This window comes from Adiantum capillus-veneris, chromosome 20 (assembly GCF_014529385.1).
Source record: "Adiantum capillus-veneris isolate H3 chromosome 20, ASM1452938v2, whole genome shotgun sequence".
Lineage (NCBI taxonomy): Eukaryota > Viridiplantae > Streptophyta > Polypodiopsida > Polypodiales > Pteridaceae > Adiantum > Adiantum capillus-veneris.
Window position 1 is genome coordinate 143,684,649 of NC_140950.1, and position 19,777 is coordinate 143,704,425.

At 45.5% G+C, this 19,777-nt stretch overlaps 1 protein-coding gene across 2 annotated transcripts in view; it reads left to right on the top strand.

Annotated features, from left to right (window-relative positions):
• LOC147433346 (C2H2 and C2HC zinc fingers superfamily protein) overlaps positions 1–19,777 on the top strand; it is an 82,591-nt gene that overhangs the window by 53,787 nt on the left and 9,027 nt on the right. For both annotated transcript variants that reach the window (XM_086492942.1, XM_086492943.1), the window contains 6 exons: positions 129–159; positions 1,016–1,098; positions 16,028–16,060; positions 16,143–16,221; positions 16,300–16,352; positions 16,442–16,496. In XM_086492942.1, coding sequence (XP_086349068.1) covers positions 129–159; positions 1,016–1,098; positions 16,028–16,060; positions 16,143–16,221; positions 16,300–16,352; positions 16,442–16,496 — 334 coding nt within the window. The remainder of the gene's footprint in view (positions 1–128; positions 160–1,015; positions 1,099–16,027; positions 16,061–16,142; positions 16,222–16,299; positions 16,353–16,441; positions 16,497–19,777) is intronic.

Consider the following 19,777-nt stretch of genomic DNA (forward strand, 5'->3'; position numbering starts at 1 on the left):
TTTTTGGTGTTTGTCTACTTTGCCACAAGCATAAGACGTATTTGTGATAGTCTCTATTTTATATTAGTCTAAAGGTGGTATGTTACAGAACAAAAATGCATCATGCTCATTTTTTGGATATTTTGCAGGACCAAGATGGAGAAAGGCATCGGTCTAAAGGTAACTTTTTGCCTACTCCAAAAGTTTTCTGGCTTATTGCTTTTTTGTCCAAACTGTTCCAATGTTAGCTTGTCAGATTCTCGATTTGAATCAGAAAGTAGATGTTGGTTAGCTGTATTTTTCACGTTTGAAACCCACAGTATTTGACACTTAGTTTTATGGTCAATGTTGCTCTCTGAGGTTGGTTGGACTACATGGTCATGTGCATCAGAAAACTTTTGTGGAATATCAGGAGTAACAGCTGAGTTGGCTGGGAATCTTGTGAGCTTGCCTTGACAGCATGTCTCAATGGCCCAAGCACCCTAAACGCAAACTTTTAAGGCATGGGTCCTACTGGATATTTGTCGTAATCAATATGGTTTGGAATTACCTAATTTCAACAAGGTTATGTATTGACAGTCGTTTTGATAACTCACAGGAAACAAATAGGCTTTCACTATGTACTGGCTATGATGTTGGAGTTATAACTAGTGGCAGAACATGCATGAAATTACCTACAAATTTAAGCATTTTATGAATGCCTCAAATGGAACGACATGTCATCTTATGTACATTCATTATGTGAATAAAAGGTGAGGGTTAAGTTACTCAACCATCATTTTAGCATATGTGGAGACAGACTTTCAACAAAATGTTCATGCTATGGCATGTTGACCATAGCATGAAAGTTACTACTAAGGCCATAGAAAGATTTCGAGTAAATAAATGATTGAAATCAGCTGGAGTTTAGGTTCAATAATCTTGAGACTGCTTGTAGATGCTTTTGAATGATCTCAAAGCTTTGAGTTTTCTAGCATCTTGTTGTGATGCAAAACTGGTGACTCATGTTTACTGTTGTTGTTAAACTTTCCTCTAGGTAGAGTTCCACACATCCAAAGGAAACCATTGAAGCATAGAGATTACGAAGTTGATCTCACCTCACGCCTTGGGAAGACACAGGTATGTTCTGCTTTTCATTTATTGTGTGATTTTCTAGTTATTTATCTTTTCCACTGTCCTACAAAGCACAGACACGCGTATGCATACAAGAGAGAGGGAAAAATACTTGTGTATGTGCAGTCCCCCCCCCCCAATAGTGACAGGGGACGTCCATTTTTGGGCTTCGCGTCCCCACTTACTGTCCCGCCCTCTTTTTTACACTAAAAATCCATTTGAGCCCCGTCCCCCATCCCCTGACGCGTCCTTGTGACTATTGCCCCCCCCCCCCCCCCCCCACCCCACCCCACCCCCACGCGCCTGCCCGCCCTGCAAAAAAAAAAAAAAGAGAGAAAAAGAGAGAGACGCAAATGCACGTTCGCTGTGATTATACCCAGACAAACTTAACTTTTTAGTCGAGGAGTACAAAAAATGTGTGCAAGTGCACCTCACAGAAGGCAAAGCTAAGCCATGCTCAAATTGGGCTCTCGGATGCCCAGCAAGAGCTACACGCTTCATACACTTCTTGGCATTCTGAGAATATCCTATGAGCCCATCACCCTTTCTGTAACAAAGAGTCTAATTGTACATGGCTCCTGCACTACCACATAACCCATTCAAAAAGTTGGTGCTGCAATAACTGTGCATCTCTTGTGTGCGGGCTCGGTGTTTCAACGAGCTGCACTCTCTTCATAAAATTTGCCACAAAAAAGGGAAGCATAGTACATACTCCTAATTGAATTTCTTGCAAAAATAGAAAAGAAAAATCTTAGCGCTCTAACTACATCTACTGATTGTGTATGCGGTTGCTCTAATGTTGCAACATCAATGGGACTCTCCTTGGTTTCCTGCTGCAACATCCGTAGAACCTTCAATCAAGATACTATATGTGACGTAGAGTGCACACCCTAGGTGCGATGAACCACAACGGGTTGCGTCACATTCTTCGTGATCCAAGGCAGCAAGTATGCTTTGTAGGCTGGCACAAGAGACTAGAGCACTTTATCTGTCACCCTCTTGCACACGTCTCTTATGAGAACCTCCAAGTTTAACAAGGATCCCCATAGCCCTGTGCTTTTGTTGTCTCTTTTTGAATCCCATAGGAAGGTGAGTAAAGTGATCATTGTGACATCTAAGAGTTTGAGTGGAATGCCGAAGACGCATGCAACCCGATCAATGCTTTCTTGATTCTTGTCAAGATTCACCTTTTGATCTACAAGTTGGTTCCTTAATTCCGCTATTTGCACCATGAATTGCTCCTTTGCAGTCAAGGTTGATTCCGTGAGTTTTTTCTTTTTTAGATAAGCTTGCAACTTGTAGCATGTCTAGTTTTGTTTGAATTTGACTACAAAGTGTAAAGCCTTTGGTAATAGCCTAACAATCCATGGTAGTCGTCACCCAAAAAGTGAGCTACTGAGGTTGTTTTATTCTAGTTTCTTTTTTGCTGAACTGGAAGACAATGTAAAAGGTGGACTTTGATCTGTCCCATAGGTTGGTTTCGGCCTCCAGTTGACGTTAATCTCTCTCTCTCTCTCTCTCTCTCTCTCTCTCTCTCTCTCATAGGTCACTTTGGCCTTTTGAAGACGTTAATATAACATTTCATTTCATTTCATTTCTCTCTCTCGCAAGGTAGAGATAAGGGTTTGCTCGTAAGACGCCAACAGCAGACGAGGTCGAGATGGTTGTGACAGCAGCTCAGTTAGGGTTGCGACAGCAGCAACTTTAGGGTTTGCTCGTAAGACAAGCCTCGACAGTTTCTCTCTCTTCGACATGTCTCTCTTCCCTTCTCTCTCTCGCAAGGTAGCACGGAGGTATAAAGGCAGTGCGTAGAGCTCAACAAACCCCTGAATGTGCCGCAGACTGCTACATGAAATCCTAATCCGGGCTTCAGAGTTTTCTTCAGGTCAACAATCTCGTCTCTCTCTCTCTCTCTCTCTCTCTCTCTCTCTCTCTCTCTCTCTCTCTCTCTCTCTCTCTCAGGTGCACAAGGGGAAGCCAAAGGGCGTGAGGAGGGGCGCAGGGAGGAGCAGCAGGAGTTTGCCCTACGGCACTCGTACGGCAACTTAAAGGGAGTAAATGCATCCCTGCACGCCGTGAGACAAAAGCTTTTTTCTCTCTCCCTTTACTATGCTCTACGGCGCACACAAGGCAATCGTAATTTTGTAAACGCATCGACGCGCGCCGTGGGGACAAAAATCTCCCTTTCTAGTGGAGTGTGCTAAGATGGATCCACTTATGAACGAAGAGGGTGATGACTACCGGACCCCACTCAAGGCGACGGCCACCTTCTGGCGGAAGATGTGGGATAGTGTGCTGTCACCGGACTCCACGAGAGCAGGCAAGCTCAACAAGATCAAGGGTGAAACCATGTATGGAAAGGTTCAGATGATGGTTCGGGTTGAACTTAATCTCATGAGAGTAGACATGGAAAAAGAACTTGTCAAAGCCAAGGAGGCATGCAAAGTCCAGTGGTATAACGAACTGATAGCATAAATGTAGAAAAGGACGAGGGCAGAAATAGAGGTAGCACAAGTCCTTTGGAGAAAAGAATTGGATGCAACAACCACCACCTTTGCGGTTTGGAAATCAGAGATGGAGAAGCGTATGAATGAAAAGGATGCACTGATTGAAGAACTCAAGAGAGAATTTGCAGAGTGTAGAGGTAAATCGGAAAAAGCAAAAGATGACCAGCCCAAAGTGATCAAGCAATTGAACAATATCAAAGAGCAGGTAAAAACTCTTAAAGAGGAGGAGCAACAAAAAACACGGGAAGCTTCCTCGCGGGCAGATAGGCTCTTCCAAACGCAGAAGAAGGCGGATGAAGCAGAGAAGTGGATTGAGACTGCAAAGAAAGGAAAAGGTGGAATGCCTACTACCACACCCCCACCCGGTCAGACTACTGACCATGGAGGAGATTGATGAGATCTGCCAACGACTGATGATGGCTCTCTTGTGATTTAGCTCTTTTGAGGATTGTACGCCCTACACACATACCCACAGTGTGTTATATTAGCCCTCATTCACTACTCTCACCTCCCCCCTCCCCCCTCCCCCCCCCCCCCCCCAACTCATATCCTACACAATTCCACCTCAGCACCTGGTACTCGGACATTGTATCAGATTCACCGCATTGTAACTTCTTGGTCTCATAGGTCATTTTGGACTTTTGAAGACATTAATATAGCATTTCATTTCATCTCTCTCTCTCTCTCTCTCTCTCTCTCTCTCTCTCTCTCATCAAATTCACCATGGTGTAACTCTCTGGTCTCTTAGATCATTTTGGCCCTTTAGAAGACATAAATATAACAAAGTTCCATTTCAGCATCTTTCCTTTATATTTTTGGTACTCGGACATTGTATCAGAATCACCGCATTGTAACTTTTTGGTCTCATAGGTCATTTTGCCATTTTGGACTTTTGAAGACGTTAATATAACATTTCATTTCACTTCATTTCTCTCTCTCTCTCTCTCTCTCTCTCTCTCTCTCTCTCTCTCTCTCTCTCTCTCTCTCTCTCTCTCTCTCTCTCTCTCTCTCCATCCCCCCCCCCCCCCCCCCCCCCTCCCTCCTGTCTCTCGCGTTGCCTGCCCTTCTCTCCATCGCGCTGCCCCCCTGCGCCTGCCCTGCACTCCTGCTCCATCTCTCCCCATCGCCCCCCCCCCCCCCCCCCCCCCCCCCCCCTCCTCTTTGTCTATCGCGGGTTAATCCCCCCTCCTGTCTATCGCGCGTCCCCCCCTTTTTGTCTATCGCTGATATTTTTTTATTTTTTTATTTTTGGCCTTTAAGCTTTTTATTTATCGTTCGTTCATTGTTTTAGTTTTAGTCTATCGCCCCCCCCCCCCCCCCCCATCTCCCCCCCCCCCCCCCCCCCCCCCCCCCTCCCCCGCTGCTTCTCTCTCTCTCTCTCTCTCTCTCTCTCTCTCGGGCTGCTTCTCTCTCTCTCTCTCTCTCTCTCTCTCTCTCTCTCTCTCTCTCTCTCTCTCTCTCTCTCTCTCTCTCTCTCTCTCTCTCTCTCTCTCTCTCTCTCTCTCTCTCGCGGGACTGTAGCAGGAAGCCCAGCCTCCCTCGCGGGACTGTAGTAGCAGCCTAGCCTCCCTCTGTTCGCGTGGCACTCAGCAGGAGCATCGACAGGAATTTAATCCCTCTCTCTGTGCAGCAGCGCGCCCATCTTTGAACACATGGCGGACTGCAATGACTGAGGACGTACAGAGCGCGCAGCCCTAGCAGGTCAGGTAGGTCTCTCTCTCTCTCTCTCTCTCTCTCTCTCTCTCTCTCTCTCTCTCACAGCAGCCCTGCGCGTTCCTTCCTGAGGGTTCCTTGCAGCCTTGCACGTCCAACTTGAATTTTATAATGGAAAATGATTCTTTGAGCCACACCGTAATGGATCAACGTCAAGGCCATGAATGCTTGATGGATGTTGCACAAACTGTCACACTTGAAGAAGACCCTGCACAGGACACGGAAGCCGCCAATGTCTCACCTGTTTGCAAGCCAAGAGCAAAGGCAACCTTCATGCTCACGAATAAGCGGATGGCGCTGATGGAGAGGGAAATGAAGGAGTGGAAAACAGAGATGGAAGGATGGTGGAAGGAGAAGGCCAACCTCCTTCAGATGGTCTTCAATGAAGGCGCACAGTGGAAGAAGGAGAAAGAGAGCCTTAACGTAGAAATACGGACACTCAAAGAAGAAGTCTTAGCCCTCAAAGAGGAGAACCCAAACGGCGAGATACGGGCACTCAAAAAAGAAGTCTAAGCCCTTAAACAGGAGTTTGCTGATAGAGTAAGCAATGGACTAGAGGAAGGAGAATTTCAACCCTCGGTAATAGATGAAATCAAGGAAATTAAGGAACAAGTAAGGATGATCACAGAGGAAGAGAAACTGAGTGTGGCAAAGACATCTTCATGGGCAGAGATGATAACAAGGACACAGAAAAAGGCGCATGAGGCTGAAAAATGGATTGAGGTCGCCAAGAAAGGGAAAGGTCAAGAAACTCCTTGTACACCGACGATTATCAACATGACTCTCGAAGAGGAACAAAGAAAGCGGATGTGAGCATTGCATGTGAGAGTCACCGGTCTCAAGGACATAAACAATGTGGAGAAAGAGGTCACAAGCCTTACATCCATGATGGGGATGGAGAAGCCTTTGCACACAAAGGCATGGAGGGTAGGTAAGAAAAGTGATTGCACGGGAGAGTCTTCAAAGGGGAGAGCTCTCATACTACGCTTCCCCTGGTTGGAAGAGAAGAAGGAATTCTTGAGGAAGAGGCCTACTCTCAAAAAGACATGTATTTTCCTCGGTGATGACCTGACTCTCTCACAGCTCGCACATATGAGAGAGGTAATGCCAGAGATTACAGTGGCAAGGGAGAAGGGAAAGATAGCCTTCTACAGAGATGGACGGGTGGTGATTTTAGAGCGGCGTACTGCATGACGGTGCGAGACATATGGGACCACACTGAAGATGGCTACCTGGAATTGTAATGGGTCTATGAGATTGGACGTGGATGCATTTGAGGAGAGTTTCAAAGACAAGGATATTGTGTTCTTCTCAGAGACTCATCAGGCCCCTGGACAGGTAATGCCACATGTGGTGGGATACAGATGGGAAACAGCTCACAGGACAAATGCGAGATCTGAGCATGGGAGTAGAGGCTCAGGAGGAGTAGCAGTGCTATTCAGAGAGGAACTACAACCATTACTGCATATTGTACGAAGAGATCATCATGCTAGATATATGTGGGTGAGACTGAGAGCTGACACATGTCCATTTCTATATATTGCCATATGTTACTTTCCTCCCAGTACATCAATGTATGCCGCATCCAGAGGGCAGTCGCTTTTCTCTATCCTAGATGATGACATTTGGGAGTTCTCTAGGGATGGTGATATCATTCTCCTAGGGGACTTCAATGCCCGAACGGGCAACTCGCAGACAGTCTTCTACGACACTTCAGATGAGATGCTTAGAGAGCTGGATGTGGGTGAGTTGGGACTTGACAGATGCTCAGATGACAGAGAGCAAACGGAGTATGGGAGATACCTCATGGAAATGACGACTACACATGGATTAGCCATACTTAATGGCTTACAGCGATTTCCTGGAGCAGCCGGTTTCACATGCTTTCCACATAGACATGGGGCCAGTACAGTGGATTATGTTATGACACAACCGAGCTTCGTCCCCTGCATTCAGGATTTCACAGTGGGAGCCAGGCCAGTGGGCATAACAGTAGATCATGCTCTCTTGACACTATCCGTTAAATTTCAGTATAGTACAACCCAGACATCAGGAGGCAGGTCACACACTTGCTATACATTTACACCAGAGACTGATTTCGTTTATTCAGAGGAGATCTGGGACCGTCTATTGGAAGGCACAACTGGCACAAATGGTACATGCCTCTCAGTGGAGGAGTGCACCACTCTACTGACTGAGACACTGCATGGGGCTGGATTAGTGGCATACCCACACACTCAGCCGGGCAAGAGACGACATTCTGGGAGCATGCCCCATAATAGTTGGTATGATGAGGAGTGCAGAGAGATGAGAGCCCAGCTTCAGAGGGATCTTCTTTTAGGAGTCATCACTTACAAAAAGTCTCGGATTGCTTTCCGATGCCTTATGCGACGGAAGAAGCGAGCTTACCTAGCTCAGATGGAGCGAGACTTGTATCAGATGTTCTTGAGTAGGGACTCAGGAGAGGCATGGCGACTCTTCCATGAACACTCCCCTCCCCCAGTGATTACTTCACCTGAGGTGTGGGGCCAATATGCGACATCATTATATACGGTTCCTGGACAGGAACCCCTTCTTCAAGGCTGGTGACCCTACAGAGCCCGGGAACCACCGCACTATTATGGTTGGACACACATTGGCACGGTTGTATGCATCTATCCTGGAGCAACACTTGAGTAATTGGGCAGAGGGCGAGGGTGTACGAGCGAAGGGTCAAGCCGGCTTCAAGAGGGGTTTCTCCACTCTTGATCATATTCTGACACTCAGGGCCATCATTGAGGAGGGCAGAGCACATGGGAGACGGATCTATTATAGCTTTGTGGATTTTCGTAAAGCATTTGACATGGTACCAAGAGCTCGATTGATGCGCAGATTACAGGAGATGGGGGTGTCCATAGAGGTGATTTGAGGGATTATGGCTTTGTACAGATCAGTGATGGGACAGGTACGCACTCCGGAAGGGGTATCTGTTTTAGTTCACTCTACTATTGGAGTGAAAGAGGGCTGCCCATTGTCTCCTACTCTATTTTGGTATGTATGTTGATGAGGTGTCTGATTACATCGACAGAGAGGGTGACAGAGGTGCACAGCTGGCAGGGACGTGGATCCCATTGTTGCTACATGCTGATGATATTGTGTTGATATCCGACTCACCAGAAGGTATGCAACGACAGTTGGATGCACTACGCAGTTTTGCAAAGGATAGTGGATTGTGTGTAAACCTAGGTAAAACCAAGGTTATGGTGTTTAACACCACACCGCAATGGGTCAGGAGATCAATACCTACTTTCAAATATGGTCAGGAGATTGTGGAGTATACAGATGCATACACTTACCTGGGGGTAGTCTTTACTGGGCCGAGATTTTCCTTGAGAAGAGCGGCAGAGACTAGACTAACCAGTGCTGGTGCGGCTCAGGGAGGAATGGAGAGGATGTGTTCGCAGGTTCAGTTCCAGGAACCTAGGACAAAGTTATGGCTCTTTGATACTCTGGTTGCCTCTACTATGTTATATGGGGTGCAGGTTTGGGGACCTTCTGTAGGCCAGGAGGGTTGGAGACGTATGGAGAAGCCCCTGGTATCTATGATCTCTCGGCTGATTAGAGCCAAGGCTTCCGTACCGCATGATATGATTCGAGCGGAATTAGCTGCCCCCCCTATGGTGATTAAGGCACTTACTAGATCAGTCTCTTTTGTACACAATCTGTGGGATACTACCAGAGACAGATATGCCAGGGTGGCTCTAGAGTCCTCCAGACAATTAGCTCTTAATGGGGATACATCATGCTGGTATGCACAGATGGCATCATGGTTTCAGACACATGGTTTCACCAAGGACAGGTTGCCTCCTTTTCAATACTCTCTACAGGCACCCTTGAAGTCTTTGACGCGGGTAGAGATTAATAGACTCATTCGTCAGGATCTGATTCAGCTGGACACAAGGAGGACATGGATAGAGCCGATACAGGAGTTGGGCACAAAGACGACTTTCTATATTCAGCTGGACACAAGGAGGACATGGATAGAGCCGATACAGGAGTTGGGCACAAAGACGGCTTTCTATAGAGAGCATTTTCTCCACCTCACAGGGGATGGGTTTGTGATTCGACCTAGCTATATGGACAGGCATCTTTCTCATGGTGTCCGATGTGCCATTGCCAGATACGCACGTCCTCACATCAGCTCGAGATTGAGACTGACAGATTCAGAGGGACACCAGCAGATAGCAGGATATGCCGCTTATGCCATCTAGAGCCAGAGACAGAGGTACATTACATCTGTCATTGCACAGTGTACTATGAGATATGAGGCCGTTTTCATTGTCTATTCAGAGAAGGTTTCGGGCCACTATCTAGGGTCATGAGTTATGAGGATCAGAGATGTCTTGGGCTATATCTACTTGAGCTACACAGGCATAGAGAAACTTTACTGAGGAGAGCTGAAGAGAGACAACCCCAGAGACAGATCACAAATTTCTTTACACTAGATACTGAACACCCAGAAGAACAGACAGAGGAGCAACCAACAATGGAGAGGTCTACCCGCACTACTGGCATTCTCATAGACCGTGCATTGGAGCTAGGGAGATCTAGACGACCCCGATGGAGAAGAGGAGCTACACGGTTTCGAAGGAGGCTACAACAAAGGATTTGAGCCATACTTTTTTGTCGTCCAGAGGGCAGATGAAGATGGATCTCTATGCAGATAGATCTCTACTTCCCTCCCAAATTTTCTACACATTGTATAGCTCAGTTCACACGTTTCACACCTTTCGCCTTTCACACCTATCTGCTTAGTTTAGGAATCCGCAGTATTTATATCTTGTTATCCCTAGTTTAGTTTAATTTTATTTAATTTATTTTGTTAATCTTACTTGATATCAGATACACCGCATTGTAACTTCCTGGTCTCATAGGTCACTTTGGCCTTTTGATGACGTTAATGAAGGAGTACGAGCGGAAGTGCGATGCAAGAGAGAGTGCGAGAAGAAGAGCACGACGATATGGTGAACTCGCTCTACTGTAATGTGTAGAGCATAGTGAGTTCTTATTAGGTTTTTACAAAAGAATATGTGTATATACCTGGCGGCCCGCCCACTTACCTGGGCGACCACATTGGGCTTTATACCCCAACAACCTCCCACTTAAAGTCCAATGTGGTACTTTAAGTGTGAGAGAAGCTACTATACAAGCTAATATACAAGAGATGTAGAGAAGTGATGTACTACCCTACACCTAACTGCTTGCGAAAATGCGCAAAGCTCTCTGAGGGAAGTCCTTTTATAAGTAGATCAGCAGGATTTTCTGTGGTGTGAACTTTGACAAGATGAAGTTGCTTATCCTCGAGCATTTCCCTGATGAAATGATACTTCACATCCACATGCTTTGTCTTTGAGTGATAAACTGGATTGCGAGTCAATTGTATAGCACTTTGACTATCACAATATAACACAGACATCTCTTCTTTGATTCCCAAATCTATTACTAGTCGATTAAGCCAAATTGATTCTTTGCATGCCTCTGATGCTGCAACATATTCAGCCTCTGTAGTAGACTGAGTAACACAATCTTGTAATCTAGAACGCCACGATACTGCTCCACCAGCCAATGTAAAGACATACCGTGACGTAGACCTTCGGTTGTCTAAGTCACCTGCATAATCTGAGTCTGTAAAACCCTTTACACTTAGCTCCTGACTCCCATAGCATATGCGCATACTCTTTGTAGCTTTCAGGTATCTCAATATTCCTTTCATTGCCTCCCAATGTTTCTTGCGTGGGTTTGACATGTATCGACTTACTACTCCCGCTGCAAATGCAATGTCTAGGCGAGTAGCAATCATTGCACACCTTAAACTTCCCACTGCAGACGCTTATGGAATCTTATCCATTTCAGCCTGTTCTTCCTCAGACACAGGACAATCTTGTTTGCTAAGTTTCACATATGGTGGCAATGGAACACTCAATGCCTTTCCCTTCTCCATATTGAAACGTTGCAAAACCTTGTCAATATACTCTGTTTGAGATAACCAAATCAACTTCTTTGATCTGTCTCTCTCAATGCGCATACCAAGTATATGACTTGCCTCACCCATGTCTTTCATGTCAAACGATTTTGCCATCTTTGACTTCAAAGCTGAAATTTCTTGCAAGTGCTTGCCAGCAATCAACATGTCATCCACATACAAAATAAGGATCAGCCAACTGCCATCCTTAGCCTTCTTTGTATATAGACAGTGATCGAACTCACTACGTTTGTAGCCTTGAGAAAGCATAAACTTGTGGAACTTATGGTACCATGCTCTAGGTGATTGTTTTAAGCCATAAAGACTCTATAACAACTCGCATACCAAATCTTCCTTGCCTTTCTCAACAAACCCTTCTGGCTGCTGCATGTAAATTTCCACATCTAAATCACCATGCAAGAACGCTGTCTTGACATCCATTTGGTGCAACACCAAATCTAATATGGCAACCAATGCAAGAAAGCATCTCAATGTAGTCATCTTGACCACCGGAGAGAAGACTTCATCAAAGTCAATGCCTTGTTCTTGCCTAAAGCCCTTGGCAACAAGCCTTGCTTTGTACTTTGGCTGACTATCATAAGCGGTGATCTTATACCTGTAAACCCATTTACAAGGTAGAGCCTTTTTGCCCTGTGGTAATTTAACTAGCTTCCATGTCTGGTTTTTATGCAGAGCTGTCATCTTTGACTGCATGGCCAATTGCCAATTCCCGTAGTCCTTCATTTGCACTGCTTCCTTGTAACATGAAGGCTCATTGCAATCAGTCAACATGACATAGTTCATAGATGGAACAAGCCTATCAGGAGGTCGCGTGACATGTCCAGATCTACGCACAATAGGTGGCTCAGGCTCATCCACTCTATCCTGTCCTTGCTCCTCTTGAGCCCTGACATTTTGTCTTGCACGTGTAGGTCCATTTTCTTGGAAGACAACTCTTCTAATCTCCTCAACCCTCTCTGGTTTAGAATGATATTTGGATTCATTAAAGTGAACATCATTGCTACGGATAACCTTTCTGGATTCGGGATCCCAAAGTCTGTACCCCATCTCACCAGAATTACCATAGCCTAGAAAGATGCACTTTCTACTCTTTGGCTCAAGTTTGTTCCTAAATTCCTTTGGAACGTGAGTATATGCCTCACAGCCAAAGACTCTGAGATGCTTGTATGAGGGCATTTTGCCTGACCATACCATCTGTGGCACTGAATCCTTCTGCAAAACCTTGCTAGGAGATCTATTTATAAGATGAACAACTGTTGATACAGCTTCAACCCAAAACCCATTTGGCAGCTGTGCATTAGACAACATACTTCTGACCTTCTCTTGTATGGTCCTATTCATCCTCTCAGCAACACCATTTTGAGGAGGATTGTAAGGAGCAGTAAGTTCACGTTTTATACCTTTTGACTCACAAAAGTCCTGAAAGGCCTTTGAAACATACTCTCCACCATTGTCAGTGCGTAAGCATTTAAGCTTTTTGCCACTCTGATTCTCCACAAGTGTCACAAACGTTTTGAAAACAATCAACGCTTCATCCTTGTGCTTGAGAAAGTAAACCCATACTTTCCTCGAGTAATCATCTATAAATGTCATAAAGTAAGAAGCTCCCCCTAGAGATAGGTTAGGCATAGGTCCACACAAATCACTATGAACAAGTGCCAACTGCGTATCTCTTCTACTGCTTCTATGCTTATGTGGCTGCTGTGTTTGCTTACCATACAGACAATGTTCACAGAATTCAAAATCATTAAATGAAAAGCCAGGCAAATAACCAGAACGAGACAAGATTTCCATTCCCTTCTTGGATATATGTCCTAACCGGCTATGCCACAAAGAAACGTTCGGCTGGTCGGTTACATTGATTACATTTTTAGAGACATTTGATACATAAATCATGTAAAGTCCTCCAGACTTTACTCCATGTGCTACTGTCATAGAACCCTTGGATATCTTCCACATGTTCTGTCCAAAAGTGGTGACATAGCCAGCATCATCAAGTAAACCTTTGCTGATCAAGCTCTTTGTAATTGCGGGAACATGTCTCACATTCTTCAGCGTGAAAGAAGAGCCATTCTGAAACTTCAATTGAACATCTCCAACACCTAAGATCTCACATGTCTGCCCATTGCCTAGCTGAACATGATCTTTAGTGGTCACATAACAGGTAAACCACTCCTTGTTTGGAGACACATGAAGTGATGCCCCTGAGTCTATAATCCAGGCACTCAGTGCATGTCCATCAGATACTGTAAGAAGAGCTGAGTCCATTGTATTCTTCAAGAAGTAGATGTCTCCTGACACTAGACTGTCATCCTCTACAACAGTGTTTGTCACATTTATTTCTTGAATCTTCACTGAGGACTTGTTCTTCTCACCATGGTCTTCTGCTTTCTCTTTACCTTTTTCTGCTTTCCATTCTTTGCAGTCTCTTTTCATGTGACCCTTCTTGCCACAATGGTAGCATTCGATGTCACTCTTGCCTTTAGCTCTGCGGGACCTTCTATGAGACTGATCCCTCTTTCCACCTTTGTACTTTTCTTTGGTCCTTCCTCTGACAACTAAGGCTGTTCCTTTGCCTTTTTCGATTGTCTTTCTGTTGGTTTCTTCAGTAAGCAGACTTCCTTCTACACCTGCTATGTTCAAACCATCTGGAGGTGCAGAATTACTCAAAGCTGTGCGAAAAGTGTCCCAAATTTCCGGCAATGTGATCAACAGGAACATAGCTCTAACAGGTTCATCAAACTTGACACCTTGAGCTGACAATTGACTGTAGATTGTGTTGAATTCATTCAGATGATTGGACATAGGTGTCCCTTCTTTCATCTTCAAGTCAACAAGCTTCTTAAGCCAGTATACCTGTGAAGCTGCACTCTGCTTCTCATAAAGATCACTCAGCTTTAACCATGCTTGATAAGCCGACATCTCGTGTGCTACATTGAAGTAAACGTTTTCTGCCAAAGTCAACATAATGGTAGAAAGTGCGAATTCATCCATTTTGCTCCATTCATCTTCGTCCATATCTTCTGGTTTTATCCCCTTGAGCTTTATAGGTTTTATCTGCTTCTTTTGTACCAACACATGCCAAATCTGCTTCTTCTACAATGGGAAATTGGTTCCATCCAGCTTCTTGATATTGTAAAGAGCAGTGTCCTGTGATCCAGCCATAGCTATGCTTCACAGTAGTTTACTTTCCTGGGAAAAATTCGGCATAGTTTCCCCTGTAAACTGACCTCTGAACCAATATCAACCTGTTAAATGAACCAAGAAAACTTCAGATTCTGCAGAAATTTTGGCAGAGTCTCCTTTGTAAAATGGCTCTGGTGTACTCAAAAACAGACCAAAAACAGCTCAAAAAACCACTCTCTCTCTAACACTATAAGTTGTGGGTAAACGTGTTCTGCACCTGTACTGTCTCTCACTGTCCTGCATTGTCCTGTAAGCATAGACTGCGACAATGCCTCAACGGCAGTAAAGCAAAGATGCAATCCCAAATGTCTAACTCACAGTCAATACATCCTAGCTGCCTATCTAAGGGTGCTCGAGGGATCGCTCCAAGACCTGTATCACCGAAAGGATCTCAACATTCGAGAATCCCCCAGCTCAATAAAACCTCACTCGACCCTCAACAAAGGCTACAGTAAATTTGACAGTTCATAGACTTCCCACAAAGTCATACATCCACAAATTTCCCACTGTATGCTATAACCGCTGCGGCGGTTGTTTGCTGCGTGACTCACAGCCAGCAAACCCTCAACAGACATACATCATCTCTGACAATACATCCCATGTGGAAGTACCTGCAATGTCAGGATGAAATTTGGAATATCAAGCAGCAAACACAAGGTACCTGATGAACTAGTGGATGTCGCCTACAGTCTGTGTGTAGGTGCGCCCGTGTCGTATGTGACACGCCTCCAAGAACTTTGAGCAGTCCTTTGTTGTGTAGACAGCCACAAATCAGCACTCTGGAAGTGTAGATATCCTCAGCACTTGCAGTCGTAGGCCGAAACCCCAAATTTGCAGAGTCGGATCTGCACCCGCCGAGACCACGTAGTCGAAAATGGCCTGCTTAGATGACCTCAGAATGAAATTCTGAGAACACCAAGCCCTTCGGGTTCTCCCACAAGATTTGGGGCCGTGTCTTCGCCTGTCGAATCACACTCCAATCTAAGCAGGTGACTCTGGCTATCTGCAAATGCTGCTCCGAGCCTCGATCTGAGCTCTGATACCAGTTGAAGGAGTACGAGCGGAAGTGCGACGCGAGAGAGAGTGCGAGAAGAAGAGCACGACGATATGGTGAACTCGCTCTACTGTAATGTGTAGAGCATAGTGAGTTCTTATTAGGTTTTTACAAAAGAATATGTGTACATACCTGGCGGCCCGCCCACTTACCTGAGCGACCACATTGGGCTTTATACCCCAACAGTTAATATAACATTTCATTTCATCTCTCTCTCTCTCTCTCTCTCTCTCTCTCTCTCTCTCTTTCTTTTCAAATTCACCATGATGTAACTCTCTGGTTTCTTAGATCGTTTTGGCCCTTTAGAAGACATAAATATAACATTTCATTTCTTTTTATTTCTCTCTCTCCACATATATACACACACATAGTTCATACATTTAAAGCGTAAGGAGGAATTTTATTATTTCTTATAGAGGGCATGACTTGCTAACTGCTGATGTTTGTTTTTAGGTCGTTACACAAGTTGCTCCCTTGAGTCAACAGGTCAGTGCTGCTTGTTCAGGTCATAATAAATGTCTTTACAAGTGCTGTGGCTAAAGGAAGGTCTCCCTATATCGTGTTGTAGGCAGGATACTATTGCAGTGTTTGCGAATGCGTTGTTAAAGATTCAGCCAATTATTTGGATCATATTAATGGCAAAAAGCGTAAGAAACCTGGAACGTTTGAGAGCTGGCCTGTAATCTAGCAACATTGTTGTAATGGATTTTCTTTGTTTAGTGCAGATCAGCGAGCACTTGGAATGTCTATGCGGGTTGAACGAGCCACTCTGAAGCAAGTAAGTTGAGTGGTCAATCCTGTCTCATTGCAGAAAGACATTTAAGCTGCAGGGTTTTCTCTCTCAACCATTTTAAATTCTGCAAATAGGTACAAGAACGGTTTGATAGTCTCAAGAGAAGAAAGACAGATTTCACAGAACAAGGTTGGTGCACCTGTCGAGTCAATTTACTACACTGCTACCTGTGAGAACTTTTAAAACACAGAACATCTATGTTTTATGAAAATATTCAATGGAAGGGACCTAATTTTTAGGATGTCTTAGAGGGCTACCCCCTAAGGTAGGGTCACAGTATTGCGAGAAAATGGACGTAAACCCTAAAAAAAGAAAATTGTTTCCAGTAGATTTAAAGAACCATCAAGTTGCAAGTCTCTTTTGTTGGTTTTTTCTGAAGAGTTCCCCCAGGCACTTGAGGAGCCTTCTTAAGAACGTCCAACAAAGTGTAGCAGGCTACAATGTCACTTTCACAGGACACACAATTAGTACAGTTGGTCTTCACATTGGACGGACTCTCTGGGCTGGGCAGTGACACGTGGCAGGGATATGGATGGTGGTCTAGTGGACATCGTGGCCAGGTCACCATCACTACTCAGTTTGAAGATAGCGTTGTCGTCTAGAGAGCGAGTCTATACACACAGCACGTCTGCACCATCTCTACACATCTGAGCCTCGACACCCCCATTGTATCAGTGAGTTCTGGGCTGGAGCTGAGTGTGCTGCCACACCAGAGTCTGTATCAATTCTTTGAGATAGTCGAGTCCATATGTTCTGGCTGCTGTTGTGTCTCTCTGTTGATCAGCTGTTATCTATTGTTTCCTTTGTTTTCATTCTTTTTTGAGTGAGATGTCACGCACATTGCATTGAGGAGCACCCACTGTAGAGAGCACGACACACTATCCGCGCTACAGGTGCTCTCATTTTTGGCACGCCCGGTGGGACCTCAACTGAAGTCTCACTCTCTGTTGAGGTGCAAATCGAGGAGCTAGCTGGGTTTTACCTAGCGTGCGTACTTCGCCTTGCTGAGTGCAGCCTGCTGGTCTGGTCCAGTTTCACCCTAGACAGCTTACTCTAGCTGACCTAGTCTCTCGCCCTGTTGGTCTGGTCCTCTCTCGCCCGGGTCCAACCAAGCTCTCGTCCTTGTCTAGTCCTTCCTCGTCCCTGGTCCAGCCAGGTGGTCTAGTCACTTGCCTGGTCTAGTAGAGTCTAGACCTATGTTCAACCAGCTACTAGTCTTCTTGCCCAAAGCTTGGTTGGGTTTGTGGTTAGTGCATGACACATACAAGGCAGTCATTAGAGCGTCAAAGCGCACTACTGAGTCCTCTGAAGTACTACAATAGAAGACGTCAACCCTTGGTACCTAGTAGAAGTCCACCAACCTCATCACCCATACCTCCATCCGGTTCTACATCTTCCAGGTCACCTTTCCTAGTAAAGCTCTCTCCAATTTTGTTAAAAGCAAGCTATTCAGCAACGGGCTCCTGATCAAGAGGCCATAGAGGCGTTGACCAGTGTTTTGGCCAAGGTAAACATCAAGTTTCCTACTTTCAAGGGACTCTCCTCGGAAGATGCAGACGACCATGCAAGGAGGTTTGAATCTCTTTGTAGAGGTCGTGGTCTTAATAGAGAAGATGCTTATTTGGTACTCTTGCCATCTACCTTGGATGGCTTAGCAGACAAGTGGTACAGTCAGTTTGCAGAGAACCATTTTGCAACTTGGGCAGCTTTAAGACAACAGTTCTGTGCAACATTCAGGCCAGATGACTTCCATGCAAAGGTTTTGGATGAGTTGGCCAACATGGTGCTCCAGCCAGTGGAGACTTTTGCAGAACTCATGACTAAAACCAAGTCTCTGGTTGCCAAGCTTCCTCAACAACCATGGGAATTTATGGTCAAGAAGTGGGTAGAGAAAGCTCTTCCAAAGACGTCTCAGTAGAAACTACGGAAAAGTCTTCGACCTAATGCATCTCTGGAGGAGTTTATAGCGGCCGCTACCGGGATAGAAGGAGCAAGGAGGCTATTCAAGGACCCCCTGTAGGTGGAGACTGCCTCAACACTCACGGAAAATCCCTCATACCCCTTGCTGTCTTTATGCAAGGAGTTAGAAGCACTGAAGTGACAAAGAGCACTTCAAGAGGAGAGGTCCTTCTCTCTTAGACTGGAAAAATCTCCACAGCAAGAGGCTTTAGAACAAATCAAGCACGAGCTAGAAGAGCTCCGGGCACAGCAAGACACTAAGCCGCCGATGGTGTGGTGTTCCTCCTGTCGCTCGCCAGGGCATCTTTCTTAGGACTGCCCCCTGCGGGTTTACTGCCACTTTTGTGAAAAGTCTGGACATGAGGACAAGGACTGCTACTACTTCAAGGGATTGCGACAAATACAACAAAGTCTACTCTTCAACAAGGGCTAGCACCTGCATCCAACATGGTTTCTCCCTGTGGCCATCCACACCATATGCCACCTTTGCTGACAGCCCTTCCTATGCAAGGTATGCAGAGCACTTTTCCCTCTCAGAGCTTTTATCATACCCATGCTCCCTCATCACCTCAAAGCTTCTATGCCTCCACCTCCAATCCCGTGCACTAGGAGCAAGGATCGCCTCGCCCTTCGACTCACCCATTGAATCGGCCCATTTTGTGCTACAGATGCGGGGAATATGGTCATTACCAAAGCAAATGCCCTCTGCCCGAAGGGTCCCCTCCCTGTCGTTATTGCTCTGAAATGAAGGATCACTACAGTAAGGATTGCCCTAAAATTCGTGCATCCACGGCTTTGAACCCAAGTCAAAAGCCAGGATGAGTTTACCTTTCCCAAGCTCAATCTGATAGCAGTTAGCACCGTTCTTCAGCCGCCCCCTTCTACCCACGTGGTTACCCCTCAAAATAAGCTGCAGTTGGTAGAGGAGCTATCGGGTGTCCTCACTTGGGCCCAGAGAGCCGCTCTTGGTCTTAGCATTCCAGCAAGTTCAAGCAATCCCCAGTGCCAAGAAAGAATCCAAATCTTTGCTCTCCAATATCGATGAAGCTTTCTTGGAAGCATTTTCCGATCTACAGAAGATCAGGTACCAGAGAAACCACTGGTAGAACAAAGAAAAGCTTACAGCAGAGACAGTCTTGAAGAACACCTTCCAACAAGTGTCCCTCTATGACATGCTGCGGCTAGATGCGAATTTCAGAAGTAACACCCTTGCAGTTATCCAATCTCTTTACCCCGAAGCAGGTCCTAGTGGCGGGCACCTCACTTGTGCGACCATCAGAGTCCTATATGATATCCAATCCCGTTCCCTTCATTGATTATAGAAGCCCTCGCCTGATAGTGTCCGTTTTGGGTCGACAATTCTCAGGAGTGATAGTGGATGGTGGATCTGGTATCAACCCGATGCCCGAGTTCACTATGTTAGCTCTAGGTCTACAACCTACTTGCCCTGC